Source organism: Paramisgurnus dabryanus, chromosome 17 (assembly GCF_030506205.2).
Source record: "Paramisgurnus dabryanus chromosome 17, PD_genome_1.1, whole genome shotgun sequence".
In the NCBI taxonomy this organism is placed as follows: domain Eukaryota; kingdom Metazoa; phylum Chordata; class Actinopteri; order Cypriniformes; family Cobitidae; genus Paramisgurnus; species Paramisgurnus dabryanus.
The window spans coordinates 12,554,895-12,572,369 of record NC_133353.1 but is presented as its reverse complement, the minus strand read 5'-3'; the positions used below and the strand labels follow the sequence as shown (position 1 = coordinate 12,572,369).

At 38.0% G+C, this 17,475-nt stretch overlaps 1 protein-coding gene across 1 annotated transcript; it reads left to right on the top strand.

Annotated features, from left to right (window-relative positions):
- Positions 1 to 412: 412 nt before the first annotated feature.
- exo1 (exonuclease 1) lies at positions 413 to 16,172 on the top strand. The gene is made up of 14 exons (XM_065297466.2): positions 413 to 469; positions 907 to 1,076; positions 2,004 to 2,123; positions 2,611 to 2,734; positions 3,168 to 3,305; positions 3,698 to 3,910; positions 4,356 to 4,543; positions 4,722 to 4,824; positions 4,926 to 5,148; positions 5,543 to 5,759; positions 12,416 to 12,947; positions 13,369 to 13,452; positions 13,633 to 13,820; positions 15,938 to 16,172. Exons 2-14 carry the CDS (start codon positions 916 to 918, stop codon positions 16,050 to 16,052), a joined length of 2,406 nt encoding a protein of 801 aa, XP_065153538.1. The 5' UTR covers positions 413 to 469; positions 907 to 915; the 3' UTR covers positions 16,053 to 16,172.
- Positions 16,173 to 17,475: the final 1,303 nt, after the last annotated feature.

Here is a 17,475-nt window from a genome sequence, read left to right as displayed (position 1 = left end):
ATGCTCTTTTTGTCTTCAAATTTCATACACACAGACTAATTTAAATGTAAATTCAGTTTAGTTGTCTTCTGATAAAAATATACAGAAAGAAAAAAAACAAGCAATGCATCCGCAAGTGTGAGTTGGAGGTGGCAATAGTGTGTACAACTTCCTGCGGCGCTGGAAGAACCGACAGAGAGATTACGTCAAATTACCGCGAGAGCAATTCGAAATTAATTTTCCAGTTGATGTTTCGAACTGCTCTCGCGGTAATTTGACGTCATCCAACTGTCCGTTCTTTCGGCGCCGGATGAAGTCGCACACATGGAGGTGACCTAAATGTCCCCGCCCCCACAACAGTTCGGCGCTGTGATTGGCTGTATATGTCGATCTGACCAATAGGGTTCTTGGGTAGTGACGTTGTTTTTTGCCGCTAAAGTCGAACCCCAGTTAAGTCAGACAGGCACCTTATCGCAAGGCAAAGCTTTTGGTAAGTGAGTTAATTTGATAAATACAGTACTTTAATTTATACGCGACATTGTGTATTATAAATGGCTCGATTCTCCTTCGTTGCGTTCAGTCGTTGCAGAGTCGTTTGTGTGGTTTTGTATAACATCAGTTTGTTTTGTTTTGGAGGGATTTGGCGGTTAAAGTGTTCTTGCAGACAGATGTAATAAAACAGCAGAAGCAAAAACGGCAGAAATGCAAACGTTATTATGTATTTAGTTGTTTTGCAGTCGTTAAGAAATGAAAATCTCATAAAGACGTTTTTAAGATCTTCGTAAGTGGATCATGTGTATACAATCAGTCTATACTCAATATGTATAAAACCATTATTTCGATAATCAGAGGTTACATACTTTTGTTTTTATGGGACAGGGTAAGTTAACACTATCTGGGTCATCTTACAGACATCTGTCCCTTCAGACAGACAATATGGGAATTCAAGGCCTGTTGCAGTTCATCAAAGATGCTTCAGAGCCCATGAATGTGAAGAAGTATCGGGGGCAGACAGTAGCTGTGGACACATACTGCTGGCTCCATAAGGGGGCTTTCTCATGTGCTGAGAAACTTGCAAAAGGGGAACCTACAGATCAGTAAGTTGCATGCATTATATGTTAGAGTTACAGTATATTCTTAAATAATTAAAGATACACACAGCCAGTTAAACTGTATGATCACTTGTTTTGTATTTAAAATCAGTTCATGTGTTCCCTGGGATTCGAACCCACAACCTTAGCTGGTGCAATGCTTATACTCTACCAATTGAACTACAGAATCACAATCAGACTGGTCATTATGTAGTGATTAGGGCTGCACGATTTGGGTAATTTTTCCCATTGCGGTTATTGATGCTAAAATTGCGATGTGCGATTGCGATTATACTAAATGGTATCATGAGTCAACTTGATGGGTTTTAAAGAAAATCCACACACAGTTTAGCTAAAATTTGTATTCGTAAAACTAGAAATGTTTTCGTATTGCCACGTGATGTAGCAACTGCTCAGTTTCAGTAATCCTAAATCCAAAATACCGCCATACAACAGACATAGAGTTTTTTTTAGCTGCCAGATCACTGTCAACCTCCTCTGCATCCATCTTCGCTCTCGTATAAGTGCACGTGCACTGCCTTTTTTGTTCATTTTTCTTTCTTTTTTTAAACAGCAAGGAAAATCATCAAACTGTTATCAGAAAGTTTGTGTTAACAAGTCCACACATTTATTTATTTAATATATAATTGCAACATTTTGCTGTCATATAATTGCACAGGCTGACATCGCGATTGCGATGCGATTAATTGTGCAGCACTAGTAGTGATTAAAAAAAATTAAAACTATGTTATGTTTTATCATGTTCTAAGTAATACATTTTTTGTCTAGAATTTGTAAAAATGCTCATTTGGCAGTTTTTTGAAAATCAACCAACTTCTTGAGGTATCATAATATGATGCTTTCTTAAGAATAAACAAGGAATTTCAATCTTGTAGTAATTCTTAATTCTGTGTTCATGTGTGTGTCACGCAGGTATGTGTCCTACTGTATGAAGTTTGTAGAAATGCTTCTTTCTTTTGGCGTTAAACCCATCTTGGTGTTTGATGGACGTAACTTGCCTTCCAAAAAGGAAGTAGAGAAAACCAGACGAGAGTAAGGACAGACATTTTGCTGCAAAAAAATAGATGATTAAAGGTGCAGTGTGTAAATTTTAGTGGCATCTAGTGGTGAGGTTGAAAATTGCAACCAAGGGCCCAGTTCACTGCTCACCCCTCGCTTTTGAAACGCATAGAGAAGCTACGGTAGCCGCCACCGGACAAACATGTCATTGTCGGAGACAACTTAAAGTTTGTCCGTTAAGGGCTTCTGTAGAAACATGGCGCCACAAAATGGCGACTTCCATGTAAGGGGACCCTCGGTGTATGTAGATGAAAACGTCTCATTGTAAGGTAATAAAAACATAACGGTTCATTATGAAAGGTCTTTATACACCACTGATACTATAGTTTTGTATATTATATTGCATTTCTGTCAAGAGATCCTTATAAAAATTACACACTGCACCTTTAAAGCTTTTTTCAAGGCAATACATACAGTAAAATAGCAAACGGAAGTATATCATGTGTATCTTCACTACCAGGCGTCGACAGGCAAATCTGCAGAAAGGCAAACAGCTGCTGCGGGAAGGAAAGCTATCAGAGGCCAGAGACTGTTTTACCCGCTGTGTTAACATCACCCCATCCATGGCACATGATGTCATCAAGGTAAAACCATTTATGCACAATCATGATATCTGTAAATATTATCCCCTGGTTTCACAGACAAGGCTTAAGGCTAGTCCTAGATTAAAACACATGTTTGAGCGCTCTCAACTGAAAATAAATAGCAGATCCTAAAATATGCCAGTGCCATTGATTTGTCTGAAGATACCCACCAGTAACATCTTTTTATAAAGCATGTTTATAAAGGCTGCTTAAACTTCTTAATTTAACTAAGGCCTAGTCCTGGCTTTAGCTGAGCCTTGTCTGTGAACCAGGCCTAAGTTTATTTGTTTTTGAATTAGATATTGTACTATTATACATTTAGTAAACAGTGAAGGGTATATTTATGACTTTCCACTTCAGTTATTTGTAGTCACAAATGATCAGAGTTTTCTTGGGTTTAGCTTCTCATGTGTGTAACTGTCTTGGATTTTAGGCTGCCAGGACGCGTGGAGTGGACTGTGTTGTTGCTCCATATGAAGCTGATGCCCAGTTAGCCTTCCTAAACAAATCTGGCATCGCTCAGGCAGTGATTACAGAGGACTCTGATCTACTGGCATTTGGCTGCAAAAAGGTACGAGTAGTAAAGGTCCAGAGTACAGAGGTAAACTTAGCCATCTTACCTGTAAAGATGCTGACCACTTTCTGATGTCATGCACATTTGGAAAGATTCATTGGCTGCTTTTTACTGTGGACAGCAAAATCTCATTCTGACCACTACAGATCAGGAAAATTGAACAGGACAGAGGATTTAGATCACAATATTTTGTAGAATCATGCTTGCTTTGACAAAAGCCTTGGATCACTGGTTTATCCTGACCATATGTGACAGTAGCTGTGCTTTGTTGTCGTTTTTCATCGTATGCTTGTAAAAGTTTAAAAAGTATGATGTAACTCCCTGATGTCCACAAGCACGTCTCTGTTACTACATTTACAGCTGCATAACATTTGTTGTGTTTATTGTAGGTGATTTTAAAGATGGATAAGCAAGGTAACGGTCTTGAGATTGACCAGTGTCACCTCGGCCGCTGCAAATCACTCGGCAACATATTCACAGAGGAGAAGTTTCGTTACATGTGCATCCTCTCTGGCTGCGACTACCTGCCCTCCCTGTATGGCATCGGTCTGGGAAAGGCATGCAAGCTGCTCAGGATAGCCAATAATCCAGATATTCTGAAGGTAAGAATATACAGAAAAGTATGTGTACATCTAAGAAACATATACACGTTAATATATGCTAAAATGGATACATAGTTAATGGTGATTGGTCAGTACTGTACACACACACAATTTCTGGTTGTGATCATGTGACTCTAGGTGCAGGTTTTATCAAGTTCCTCTTGCTTTGGTAACGTTCCCACGGGGCATTGAGCTCTGTGTTTATACTTAGATACTACCTTATAATTTCAGCCTGATTTCATGCCCCATTGCACAAATGCACATTTTGCTGTACCATCTGTGCATTTGAAGCTGCAGTAAGATGATTATATATCTGTAAAGGATAAAGATTGCTAGAGGCAATTAAAATTTTTTTTGGATTACCTGAAGAAAAAAAAATTTATAGAAGAGAGTCGTAAAATGTTTGAGATCTTCAAACTCTGCGCAATTCTGTATATACGTACAGGTGATAAAGAAAATGGGTCAGTACTTGAAGATGGACATCAGTGTGCCTGATGAATACATTGAGGGTTTCACCAAAGCCAACAACACATTTCTGTACCAGCTCGTCTTTGACCCCTTGAGGAGGAAGGTGGTTCCGTTGAACCCTTACCCAGATCAAATCGACCCCGCCTCCCTTAGCTATGCTGGAACGTATCCTTTACATCACAAACTAATCAAACAGGATGTTTCTACCCAGCAGTTTTACCCAATCATGTTAACCATATATTTTACAAGAACAGCAATTAATTTGAAATCTTATGATTTGCTAAGAAATTTATGTGCAACAAAGCTCTGTTATTTTGAATTGAACTTAACTGATTAAATGCAGTAATGTGGGAGATGAGAAAGGACTAGAAATGGCTCTTGGAAATCTGGACATTAACACAATGCAAAGGATTGATAACTTTAACCCTGATGCACCCCTTGCTCGGGTAAACCGGACATTTTTAATCCGTATTTGTTGCTTACATTTCTATTAAATAATATATTTGTTTAACAAAATACAGGTTTTCCCCTCATCTCTTTCCTACAGCCCACTAAACCTGCTCGCAGTACTGGTTGGAACAACAGAAATGACAACTGTGACACGTTACAGAAGAGTATTTGGAGCAAGAACTATGAACCTGGCAGCACCCATCCACAGAGTCCCACCAGCCCCAAAAGACCCCCACCTACTCGGGGCAAAGAGAGGATTGTTAGTGTACAGAGTCTGAAACTGCCAAAGAGAGATTCACAGGTGAAAAGACCCCGTGAAGGTAGGTAGTCCTGAATAGCCTAAACACAAACAGGAAAGATACAGATGCACAGTATGGTCTCTTTTGTTAGTTTTATATTTTTGGTAAACTTTAAAATAGGACACAAGACCATACATACTGACTATTGTAAAAAAATACAGAATATATTCATATAATCAAAAAAAGACTCTTGTGATCTCGGATACATCTTAAAGTCAGAGATGTACCACATGAATTGTTATTCTCACATAGGTGATGCAGATTCAAGTCTGGCATGCAACATATCCCATTCTCTAGTATCTCTACCCTATTTCTCATTGAACTCCACTGACCTACTAATAAAGTAAAAAGTCATCCTCTCTAAACAATGCATACAGTATGGCATTTTCAATTTAACTTTTTTATTTTCTGTAAGACTCCGGTCTCTCTGTGGATGACCTGTTAGGGCAGTACTCAGCCAGCGTGAAGAGGCATCGTCCTGAAACTCCACCCACCGCTGACTCATCTGTCTCTAAGGAAAAGGAACGTGTCAAAACAACTGGACTGCCCGTGCCTCGAAACCGCTTTGCAACACTGTTGCAGTGGAGGAACCAATCAGAGGAGGGCACTGAAGGACAAGTCACACGCAGCAGGTACAAGAGCATTATGAAAAAATATTAAAGGATTTGTACATTTTTCTTAAAAAAATCCAGATAATTTACTCACAAAGATGTCATCCAAAATGTTGATGTCTTTCTTTGTTCAGTCGAGAAGAAATTATGTTTTTTTTATGTTTCTAATTTTAATGGACCCCAACACTTTTAATGCAGTTTCAATGGACTCTAAACGATCCCAAACAAGCATAAGGGTCTTATCTAGTGAAAAGATTGTCATTTTTGGCAAGAAAAATAAAAAAATGCACTTTTAAACCACACCTTCTCGTCTTCCTCCGGTCGTGTAGTGCACGACCTCACGTAATACGTCATCACGTCAAGAGGTCACGGATGGGGGTTGCGAAACTACGCCTCAGTGTTTACAAGTGAGGAGAAAGAGGACCGTTCCGACGTTATTGTATGTCGAATGATACTAATTAATGTCTTTGTGTCAGTTTATTGTTTAAAATTGTCCGCAAATATGCGTTCATATATGTAACACGTGACTAGGGATGGGAATTGATAAGAATTTAACGATTCCGATTCCATTATCGATGTTGCTTATCGATCCGATTCCTTATCGATTCTCTTATCGATTCTCATTGGGTGAGGGAATAAGTACAAATTTGTATGTTTGTATTAACTCGCTTTAATATCTGTTCAGAAGACACAGAACAGAGTATACACACATTGGCCCTCATTTATCATTCTTGCGTAGAAACGGGCGTATATGTTGGCGTAAGATTATGCTTACACTCCTCTCACCGCCTGATTTATGAAACTGTGCGTACCGATGATATTCAGGTGTACGCAATATCTGCCCTTCATAAATGCCGCGGCTGAAAACGATCGTCATTAGAATAACAAGCCCATATAAATTCAAGTCTCCGCCTCCCCCACGCCCTCATTTTACGACATTGACACATGGAAGACGGCAAAGAAGACAAACCGGGGAAGTGGAAAGAAACAAAATTATTTTATTTGGGAGATTAAAGAGCGGGATTAAAGACATTAATAATTGCATGACATTTTGTAATATTTGTATTATTATTTTTATTATTAATGACGCTTAAATGATATTTAGAAGAATAATTATTTATTATTATTATTATTATTATTATTATTATCATTATTATTTACTGTTGCCTACATCTAAATTATATGTCTGCTTAATGGTTCGGTTAAGTTTTTTTAAAATAATATTTTAAAATGATGTAGTAACTTTTGTAGTGTATTTTTCTGTATTTACATACAGTTGTTTGTTAGCTAAGATCCAGTTTGATACGGAGCTCCGGATATAATTCAAATTAACAATTTGTTGCCACGACATCCACATGTTTTACTAGGCTAATTCATAATTTGAAGTAATAATACTTGTAATAGTAATTACAAAATATTATAATAATTAATTCCAAGGAACAAACTGTTGAATATTGGGAACGAATTTTATATTTATGGCCATACTTTAGACTAAATAAGAAAAGGAAGTGTCCATAATGTAGCATAAAAGATAATTCGTGGCCATGATTTTGTCCGCATGTTATCATATGATCGGATTTATGGCTCCATTCAACACAAGCATTTTACCTTTCCTATTAATGTGTAGCTATTTATTTATCATCGAATGGTATGTTACTAGCTTACCTTTTGATGCATTATTACCATGTTTTCGTAGCAGATCCTTGTGCTTTCTTGCAATGTGCCGCTTCAGATTCCAGGATTGCTAAACTTTTACAGTCTCTCCGCAGTCCCTTTCAATGTTTTCTCCCTGTCCAATCTTTACTTTGAATTTTACTTTACATTTATGTATAAGGCTTGAATTCCATAACTTATTGCTAGACGTTTCTACAGATTCTCGAACAAATTATCAAAGGGCGTCCTGGATTAAACGAGCGGTCCTGAGCGAACGGAATTTTCGGAAAAAGGCGCTCTGATGGTATTACCGCACCGCTCAACGCTCCGATCCGCTCACGTGCTCTGCCCTGAAACGGCTCGCAACTTAAGGAATACATATGCATACAAATCAAATGCTTTAGTAAAGTCACACAACATTGAAGTTCATGTTGCATAAAAATAAACACTGAAGTTTATAATTACTATGTTTTAGTTTTTTTTTTTTTTTTTACAGTGAGTCATAATATATCATATATTTTAGTTTCTCAGTGCGTTTTGTGGTGTTAGGAAGTGTTTGCGCATTTCTGCACTAACTCAAAATGTGCGTACACCACCTCCTGAGCTGGCGTAGGATTTGAGCGTGCCGTACGCCAACGTCCATATTCAGAGCCGGCCCAGCCACTAAACGACACTTGCAATTGCAAAGGGCCTCGTGGCCAGCAGAGGGCCCCCTTAAGTCACTCAGCTAGTGACTGAGTTGAAAAAAATGAAATCATTCATCAAAAGTAACATAAAATAAATATAAATATTCATTATTTATTATTATGGCAATGTTAAAAAGGCTGTTACTTGTTATTATAGTTATTATGAAAGTTCGCTAATAAGATCTCTTTCTTGCCGAGATTGATTGACACACAGCATCCAGCGCAGCAGCCAATCAGTGCCCGCGACTATGTGCAGGCGAGCATCCCGCCCACAGAACGCAAAGTTGAGTTGGGCCGGATCCCTGATACAGACGCGAACTTTTGCTGTTGCTTTAAGGACAATTTCTTTAATGTTATGTGTGTTTGTGCGTAAATGCGAAGTAAGTGGATCTTATTTGACTTCGGTAATGACCAAACCTGTGTTCTGTTTGACTTCTCTTTCTTATATTTGCCATCATAACGTGAATTGGTTTATTAAGCTTAATAATTAATATTTAAACGGTTTAACGTGGTAAATTAATTCTGTTACGCTTATATTTCACGTATGCCATAGTCATTTCTACATATTTATGTCATTAGTGTAATTATATTGTTAAACGTCTGAATTTAAAGTGTTTTATGTGTAAGAGTAAACAAACTCATGCGCATATGCGTGGTACATGTCCAGACAGCGCACTGATTTTAAACCACCTGCTAGCCTTTGCAAAAGTGTATAATGTCACTGTTCAGTCTTTAATATTTAAACTATAGCAATGCATATGACATACAGTAGCCAGCTTTGTTAGATTAATGTTATGAATGCAATGTTAATTGTTAATCTTCAGTTATTAATATTATTTGCAAGTGAATTGTTATTATCCACAAACCTATGTTTGTGTCAGATTTAGCTCATCTCAAACAAGCCTATTAACTTTTGTTATGCTATTTACGTAAGGGATAATATATAGTGAGGCGAATGTTAGGTACTATTAACCTTGTTTGTTGGGTTTTAGATAGTATTGTTAATGAAGTTTATTTGAAAAATTTAAACATTTAAGTGTTGTATTTATTATTTTATATTATATTTTATTTAAATGTTATTCTATTTAATCTATTTCATTTGAATTATATATAGGCTGTTGTTTGTGCCTCTTAAACTCTGGTGTCAATTAAAAATGTTTCTTTGATGGTCAGTGAAAATCACTTTATCAGTCTTTTTATTCAGCAAGTTCATCAGTGTGTGTTTGTTGCACTGCACTGCCATTCAGTTCAGTCAGTGGTATCATATTTTTCCTGTTAGACATCAAACATGGAACTCAAATCAAGAACTCAAGGGGGCAGTTTCCCTGAAAGGAATTAAACTAGTCCTAGACTAAAATAAAAGTAGGCTAAGAGCTGTCCAAACTGAAAAAAGCTTGCACTGACATATCTTAAAATACACCAGTTCCCTTTGTTTTGCCTCAAAATCCACACAAATAATGTTTTTTAGTAAGGCATTTTTGTTAAAATTTGTTATGTTTTCTAATTAAACTAAGGCCGAGTCCTGTCTTAAGATATTCCCTGTCCGGGACCACCCCAAGGTCTTTTATTGTCATTCTGTAGGCTACATGTTGCCACATAAGAACGAAATACTTAAAAAAAATAACATATTAGATATAATATGTGCAGTATAGTCATAAGGTAGTCATTGCTTTTCTTTAGGCCTTACTTAAAATGGTCAAAAGGGCCCCGACTAAATTTTGCTTAGGGCCCCCAAAGGTCTAGGGCCGGCTCTGTCCATATTGATAAATCTCAAAGTCACCGTGGTTTTGGGTGTACGCCAGGTGTATGCTGGCCGGAGCTGTGACGGAGCTGTGACGGATTCGGAGCGCAGTCAGTGGAAATACACACATTGACTTGAATGGAAACCGATTGACTCCGCCGCCGTTCCGCAACGGATCCGCAGCCGTTCCACAGTCGGTGGAAATCCGGGGTTAGTCACTGCTCGGCAGAGGGGGACACTACTTGAGTATTTTAGTTTCATTTTCCAAGCATCTGTGCTTTATAAGAGTGTTGTCTTGGAAAAAAATGACTTTACTAACAAATGTTCACTACATTCTAAAGCATAGAATCATACTGTGTATTTATATTGCATATTAAAATTGATTTAATACATAATTACATAAAAATTGTGTACTTTTACTTTTCTTGAGTAAAAGTACTTTTTACTTAAGTAAAAGTAAAAAACATTACTAGATTTTTAATGTACTTAAATATTAAATATAATCCAAAAACTTGAAATTATGAAATGTAGTGGAGTTACAATTATGATAATATTTGGAATGTATGTTTACAAAAAAATTAAAAAACACTGATAAAATACAAATACTCGAAAATGTACTTTTAAGTAGAAATACTTAAGTAGTGTCCGCCTCTACTGCTCGGTGAAATGTGTTTATCCTCGCCTCGGTCATTTTATTTCTCCCTGCCTCTGTAAACGGAGTAGCTAGAGATCCACGAGAGATACTTTCTGCAATCTCTCTGAGCCAGTGTGAGAGCCAGCCAGACTCTGGCTGTCAGCAATTTGATGGACAATGACACCGGATATTATCCGTATAGTAAAAGTTTACATAATGAAATGGCGCTCACATTAACACATTACCTTCAGATGGCGTCCCGTTAGGTCCGCTGGTGCTTGACTCACTGGTGTTGTTGTGTATAGTGTATCAAACACGTGACAGTCCTGCAACGCGACCGTATTGTCTTATGTTCGCGTGAAATATAAGTTACTGATTCAACTGTTTCAGTGTTTCGCGAAGCCTCGCTCTGCCCACCACAAAATATAACCAAACTTTGGATCGTTCTGCCTCGATGCAATGTTTGCTGCGTTCTAAACCAAAACAACACAGCGTGTGTGTGACGTCATTTGCAACGAGCGGAACCGATAAGCGGAATCGTTAAGCAGGCATGCTTACGGTTCAAAGGAATCGATTCACTGGGAACCGGTTCTTAAGTAGAACCGGTTCTCGATTCCCATCCCTACACGTGACCTTTCGATGTCATTGCGCAATTACGTGAGGTCGCGCTGGCGCGTCAAAGGACCGGAGATAGACGAGAAGTTGTGGTTTAAAAGTGCATATTTTTTTCTTATTCTTTCCAAAAATCACATTCGTTTTGCTAGATAAGACCATTATGCCTCGTCTGGGATTGTTTAAAGTCCTTTGAAACTGCAATTTTTAACTTTTAAGTGTTGGGGTCCATTAAAGTCCATTAAAATGAGAAATTCTGGAATGTTTTCCTCAAAAAACATAATTTCTTCTCGACTGAACAAAGAAAGACATCAACATTTTGGATAACATGTTGGTGAGTAAATTATCTGGATTTTTTTAAGAAAATTGATTAATCCTTTAAAGCAGTGTTTCCCAATCCTGGTCCTCAAGTACCCCCTCCCAGAAAGTTTTAGATGTCTCCTTATTTAACACACCTGATTTAACTTATCAGCTTGTTAGGGAGATATGTTAACCATTCTGGAAGGAAGCTAATGAGTTGAATCAGGTGTTTTAAATAAGGGACATCTAAAACTTTCTGGAAGGGGGTACTTGAGGACCAGGATTGGGAAACACAGCTTTAAAGGAATGAATGCAGTTGCTATCACAGACTCCCATACCTTAAACCTATATTTTTAATTTAGGCAAATTTGTTTGTTAAAGGTCCTGTTCTTCCTGTGTTTTTTAAGCTTTGTTTGTTTACAGTGTGCAATATAACGTGTTCATGTTTTAAAAAACGCGGTAATTTTTCACACAATTTACTTATCTCTATACCGCTGTTTTCACTGTCCTAAAAACGGGCTGAAGTCTTTCTTGTTCTATAAAGTCCCTCCTTCAGAAATACCTAACAAGTTCTGATAGTTTGTTTAGGTGTGTTGTGATTCGACAGCAGCTTACCTTCGCAGTGCCGTTTGAACTTAGCTAGCGACTGACGTATTATTGTGGGCGGAGTTTAGTCAAAAACTCTTATATTGACGTCATTCAACCGGGAAGTAGAGGGCTGTAGTCCAAACTGGCCGTTTGTTGTAGGCTTTAAATGGGGACTTCTGTTAAAGAAAATATATTGCCTGGCAGTGAACTTTGAACTTTATCATTTTGAAGGTATTATTTATGCTCTAACAGCAACATTGCACACTAACAAAAGTTTGAAAAATGGGATCAGGAAGAACGTGACCTTTAAAAGCAATAGTGTCAAACTTTGCAAAACAAAATAAAATTCACAGCAGACACGCATTCCACTCCTCTATTGCTTATCCACAGATCTTAGGGTTCCCCCACCTCCCAAAATCTTCGTTTAAACTGTACCAACTAATCTTATCAACATCTCCATCAGGTTTTTCTGCCATGGTGAATCAAATGTCACAGAGACACAGGAAGCTTCTTCAAAACAACATGCACCTCAGCCTATAGAGTCTCCAGAAATGTGCCTCTCACAATCTGGTGACGGACAGTCCTTGTGTGAGGAGTCAGACACTGAAGAACAACAGGCCAACGATGATCAAATCAAAGATGAATCATCCAGCCCCCCTGTGTCACCCTCTCATCCTGCCAGACCGGGTCAGGCGGTCTTTAGATGGTCAGGAAGCACCAGAGAACCGAATAAAATTACCACAGATAGACCCGAGTCATCACCCACACCTTCAGGTTTATCTGCCCTACAGCAATTCCACAGACAAAAGGGGAGTTTCTCCTGGAAAGGATCTGGGAAGCTTTCTCTCTCATCTTCTCCTGTAGAGGGCACTGGAGATTCTGAGAAGTCCCCTGATTCTCCTCCGTCTCAGGACAGTGCATATTTTTCTCAGTCCAGCAATGCCCCGTCTGGTGTGGAGGATTCGCTAACCAGCTGCCTAGACATCACAGATAGGGTGAGGAAACCTATTTTTTTAGTATGTTAAATTGTGTGGTAAAAAGTGTTCAGGACCCTGTATCTCAATTGGTAGTGCATTGTGTTTGCTGCACAAAAGGTAATGGGTTCACACATACTGATAAAAATCTTCACCTTGTAATGCAATTTGTAAAGTTGCTTTGCATCAAAGCGTTTGCCAAATGCATACATGTTAAAAGTGTACTGTCACTGTATTTGATCGACCAGACAAGCCTTACAGATACAGTAGGGGAAGAAAACATAGACGATATTATCATAGAAACTGAGCTTTTTGAGGGGGCGAGTTCTTTTGAAATGGGACAGAAAGCAACCACCGAAAACATCCTATAAACCACCCACCAGTTACACACATCTTTGTACTCAACTATTCTCTCTGCGTTTTCTTTTTATTCTGTTTAAAGGAAAAGGAGAGAGATTCCGATTGCTCCAACAGCCCAAGCAGTTCCCCCACAGAGAAGTCAAAACCTCCTGTGAACAAAACAAAGGCATGTCCATTACATTATGTTTCTCTCAAAATACCCAAAACCACAGGACTGTGCATTTCCAGTTGCATGGGGAAATTCAATGAAGCGTTGATATGACTTTTGATATGATTTGAATATAAAAATATTTTTAAATCCCTTTCCCCACACCTCCACCCTCTCACTTCTCCACTTGCTTTCTAGGTTTCAGGGTTGTCCCGAAAACAGCCTTGTGGGCAGGGTAAAGGCGGTAAAATTGAGACATCTGCCCCCGCTAGGCCCAGCGGTCTGAGAAAGAAACCAAGTGGAAAGAAAAATACTGCCAACAATGAGAACAGTCCTGGCCTGCAAGCCACTATCAGTGGTCTTTGGGGTGCATTCAGTTTCAAAAAGTAAGTCTGCCCGTGTAAGTATTTGCTTGTGTCAGACTGTGTATTGGTTGTCATTACCACCTCTGTCTAGTAGGGGCATTTTATTTACTTCTGCTTTATTGACATGGTAATAAAAAGTCAGTTTGCATGGCCAAAGCATAGAAACATTAAATATACATTAACAAAGACAGTGGACAAATGGGAGTGGTTTGGTTACTTGGTTGTTATCTACACAAATGTTATCTGAGGTGGAACTAATCGTTTAGTTAAAGTGAGAAAGATTTGTTGTAAATTAGAGAAGGGTGGTGACTGGTTCACTCTTAAAAGAAATACATCATTATGCAATGGGCGAATATTAAGGGCCTGAGTCAGCAGCTCGAAGGGGGAGGGGTCTAATTTACATGCAAATTAAACATGAACAAGTCTGTATAAGGGCTGCGGTGAAACTAGGGAAACATCTCATGGCAACTTCTCTCTTCTTGCTTTGTCACTGTGCAAAATGAGGAAATATTAGCTTGCTTAAAGGCATAAAGTTTTTGATTTAAAGTAATAGTAGGCTACACCTCTAACTAAACCTATTTGAATTTTTTGTGATTTTTGCTTTTTACATAAAATTATCCTACAAAATGTAAAGAAAATTCTGAAAATATAACTTTGATTGATATTAATAACCTCGAAAATACTCCCCAGCTAGGTAACTTTTAATGTGACTGGCACTAAGTTTGTGTAGTTGCAGAGCTGGGGACTATTTTTAGGTGCACCCATGGTACCGCAGCAAAGTCCTTGATTATTACGCCAGAATGAGAGTGTAGTTCCTAGCCATATTGGCCTAGAAAATCGCAACTTTTAATTCTCGGCTGGTCTTAGAACACGTTGTGACTACAGAAGAGTCAAGTTTCAAATAGAAAAAATATGGAAACTATTTTGTAATTTTTGAGCGTGATGCTAATGGTATAATCAGAATCAATGAATAATGCTAAGCTATGCTAAAAGTGGTACCGCCAGACCCGGAGATCAGCTGAATGGATTACAAAAACAATAAAACTCAGATGTTTAACTCTAGGGAAGCTGGGAAATTAGCCTAAATTAGAGTGTTCCTTTAATTGTCCGTAGCACTAAATCTCCTTCATCTCTCCAAGATTGAGACTGCAGTTGGTTATGAGACATGGAAGAACCGCTGTTGCCGCTCGCAGGGTTCCCATGGGTCCTTGAAATCCTTGAATGTTTGTGAATCTGGGGGGGTTCAAGGCCCTGTGAAGTTTTTGAAAAAATACATACATAGATACAGGTCTTTGAAAGTGCTTGAATCTATTTTATGCAAGAAGTTTTCTGCAAAAAAAAAAATCTATATTCCCTATGTAGTGTAGGATAAAAATTCTAGACTTTTTAAGCACACGTGCTAAACTGTTCGCTTTAAATGCTTATATCTTCTGTATGCGAATGTTGATTTAGACCAAAATGCTTTTTTGCATAGCTGTGTTTGACACATGAAAACGTCTTGGGTTACGTATGTAACTGTTGTTCCCTGAGCAGGGAACGAGACACTGCTTCTCCCTTGCCATACTTCCTGTAACGCCATCTATGGCAATATTTCAGATAGCAATATATTTCCTGGCTCCCGTGTCACCCTGTCTCTGTCCTTAAGCCACATCATTGGTTGAATTTGATATACACATTCAGACGCCATTCCCCTGGAGGCATCCCCAAAGTGTCACCGCAGTGACGCAGCGCAAGTTCCCTCGAAACGGAACTGTAACAATGTGTGTTACCTTACTCTCACTTGAAATGTGTCCCCACATTTAGTCCTTGAATTTGAGGGTATTGGACCTGGAAAGTCCTTGAAATTTCCCTGAATTTGAAGTTAACTAAGGTGTGGGAACCCTGCACTCGTGTTGTCTAACCCGATACAATGGGTCTTTATTTTGATTATACGCAGCCCCTGGTTGCTTAATGCTTTTGTTGGTCAGTCTGCTATTTTACGTACATTTGTTTTTAAATATTTCCTTTTGTGTTTCACAGAAGGATCAAACAAACAAGCATGATTTAATCTGATCACTTCAGAATAAATGAAGAAAATGTCACACTTTTTGTGGATGTAGATGTATGTATTTAAATGTGTATTTATGTATTTGTTTAAGGGACAATCCAAAAATAAGCGGATCCAAAAAAGGAGAGCCGATGTCACCAGTCAGAGAGAATGTGATGATGGAACCAGCTGAATCAGATAAAAAGATTATCATCCTCGCAGAATGATGTCATACTTTTAACCTGTTGATACTCTGTTAAGAGTTACCAAATCTTAAAAATTCTCTTAAACATACTGTGTATGTTCATGTATTTGTACAATAATTCAATAAAAAATGTTTTAGTATACTACTTTTTTCTTTTTTTCTCCCATTTTATCCTCAATTCTATTTGATGGAGAGGCGTGCTTTTTATTCTTGTACAAAAGTTTATGGTATGTACTACAGTGTATGATTGTTCACTAAAGTAGCTCTTACTAAAGTTTTAGGTATTGGAATTAGAGTTGAGCCAAATTCCTAATGAATGAGCGTGCATGGGTTCAGTGGTATTTGGATATGTCAGGTATGCAGTGTAGAGGTGAAAAAATGCTTCTGGAGCAATGCTTACCACTTGTCTGAGGAGGATTTGTCTAAGGTGGACATCAGAGGAACACTTTGTTATCGTTTTAGCTTCACAAAAATGCCTGTGCTCATTCTGAAACATACGCATTGTTGTCTAAGAGTCTTATCAGAAGTATCTTGGTCCTGAATAAGAGTAGTTCTCTGTCACGTACTGTACTTTGAATGCTTTTAATGCATCTAAATCACTCGACTTGTGTCAGATTGTTAACCCATGTAAAATACCCCCAGCTAAATCCTTGCCCCCAGCTTAATCCATACTTCAAAGAAATATTACGGCCCCTTAAGAAATGCTATGACATTTTAAAAACAATGTTTTGTTGAAAGAAATAGTTCACCCAAAAATGAAAACTAGCCCATATGTTCTAACCCCCAAGACAGTCTAGTTGTGACTTTTCAGTCAAACACAGTCAAAGTTATATTAAATATTATCCTGTCTCTTTTCAACTTTATAATGGCATTGGATAGTGCCCAATTTTTAAAGCTTTGAAAAGTGCATCCATCCATCAAAAAACTAATACAAATGGTTATCGAATGGTTACGTAATGCCAAAACAAATCTGAAAGGATATTATTAAGTATTTTATTAAGAAAATAATATACACCTAGGATCACTTGAGTGGAGAGAAATATTCATTCATTTTCATTTGGGGGTACTATTCCCTTAAACAGTTGTAAAAAAATTATTCTTAAAGCATTTTTAAAAATAAACATCCCTTAATATAAATAGTCCCATTAAGCAGAAGAGCTGATAAAAAAACATACAAGAAGGTACAAAATTTGTAACTAAAAAGTGCGTATTGGTACCTTAGAGGTACATACTGGTACCTCAAACTTTCAAAATGATACATATAAGGTCCTTTTTAACAAGAACCATCCCAGGGACAACGTGTATATTTTTTTTTCTGAGAGTGTGGGCAATCCCATTGCATAAACCTATATTCAAGTATCTTAAAGCTAACACTCAACCATTCATAAACCCATTCATAAGATCTGCCTACTGTATATCTTAATTTTAAGGTGCTCTGACCTTGT

What these genes read in the sequence shown, in the direction of transcription:
- exo1 (XM_065297466.2), top strand. Translation starts at nt 916, where the DNA reads ATGGGAATTCAAGGCCTGTTGCAGTTCATCAAAGATGCTTCAGAGCCC. An exon ending in AAAGGGGAACCTACAGATCA is followed by an intron (nt 1,077 to 2,003) that starts GTAAGTTGCATG and finishes TGTGTCACGCAG; the next exon opens with GTATGTGTCCTACTGTATGA. An exon ending in GGACAAGTCACACGCAGCAG is followed by an intron (nt 5,760 to 12,415) that starts GTACAAGAGCAT and finishes CATCTCCATCAG; the next exon opens with GTTTTTCTGCCATGGTGAAT.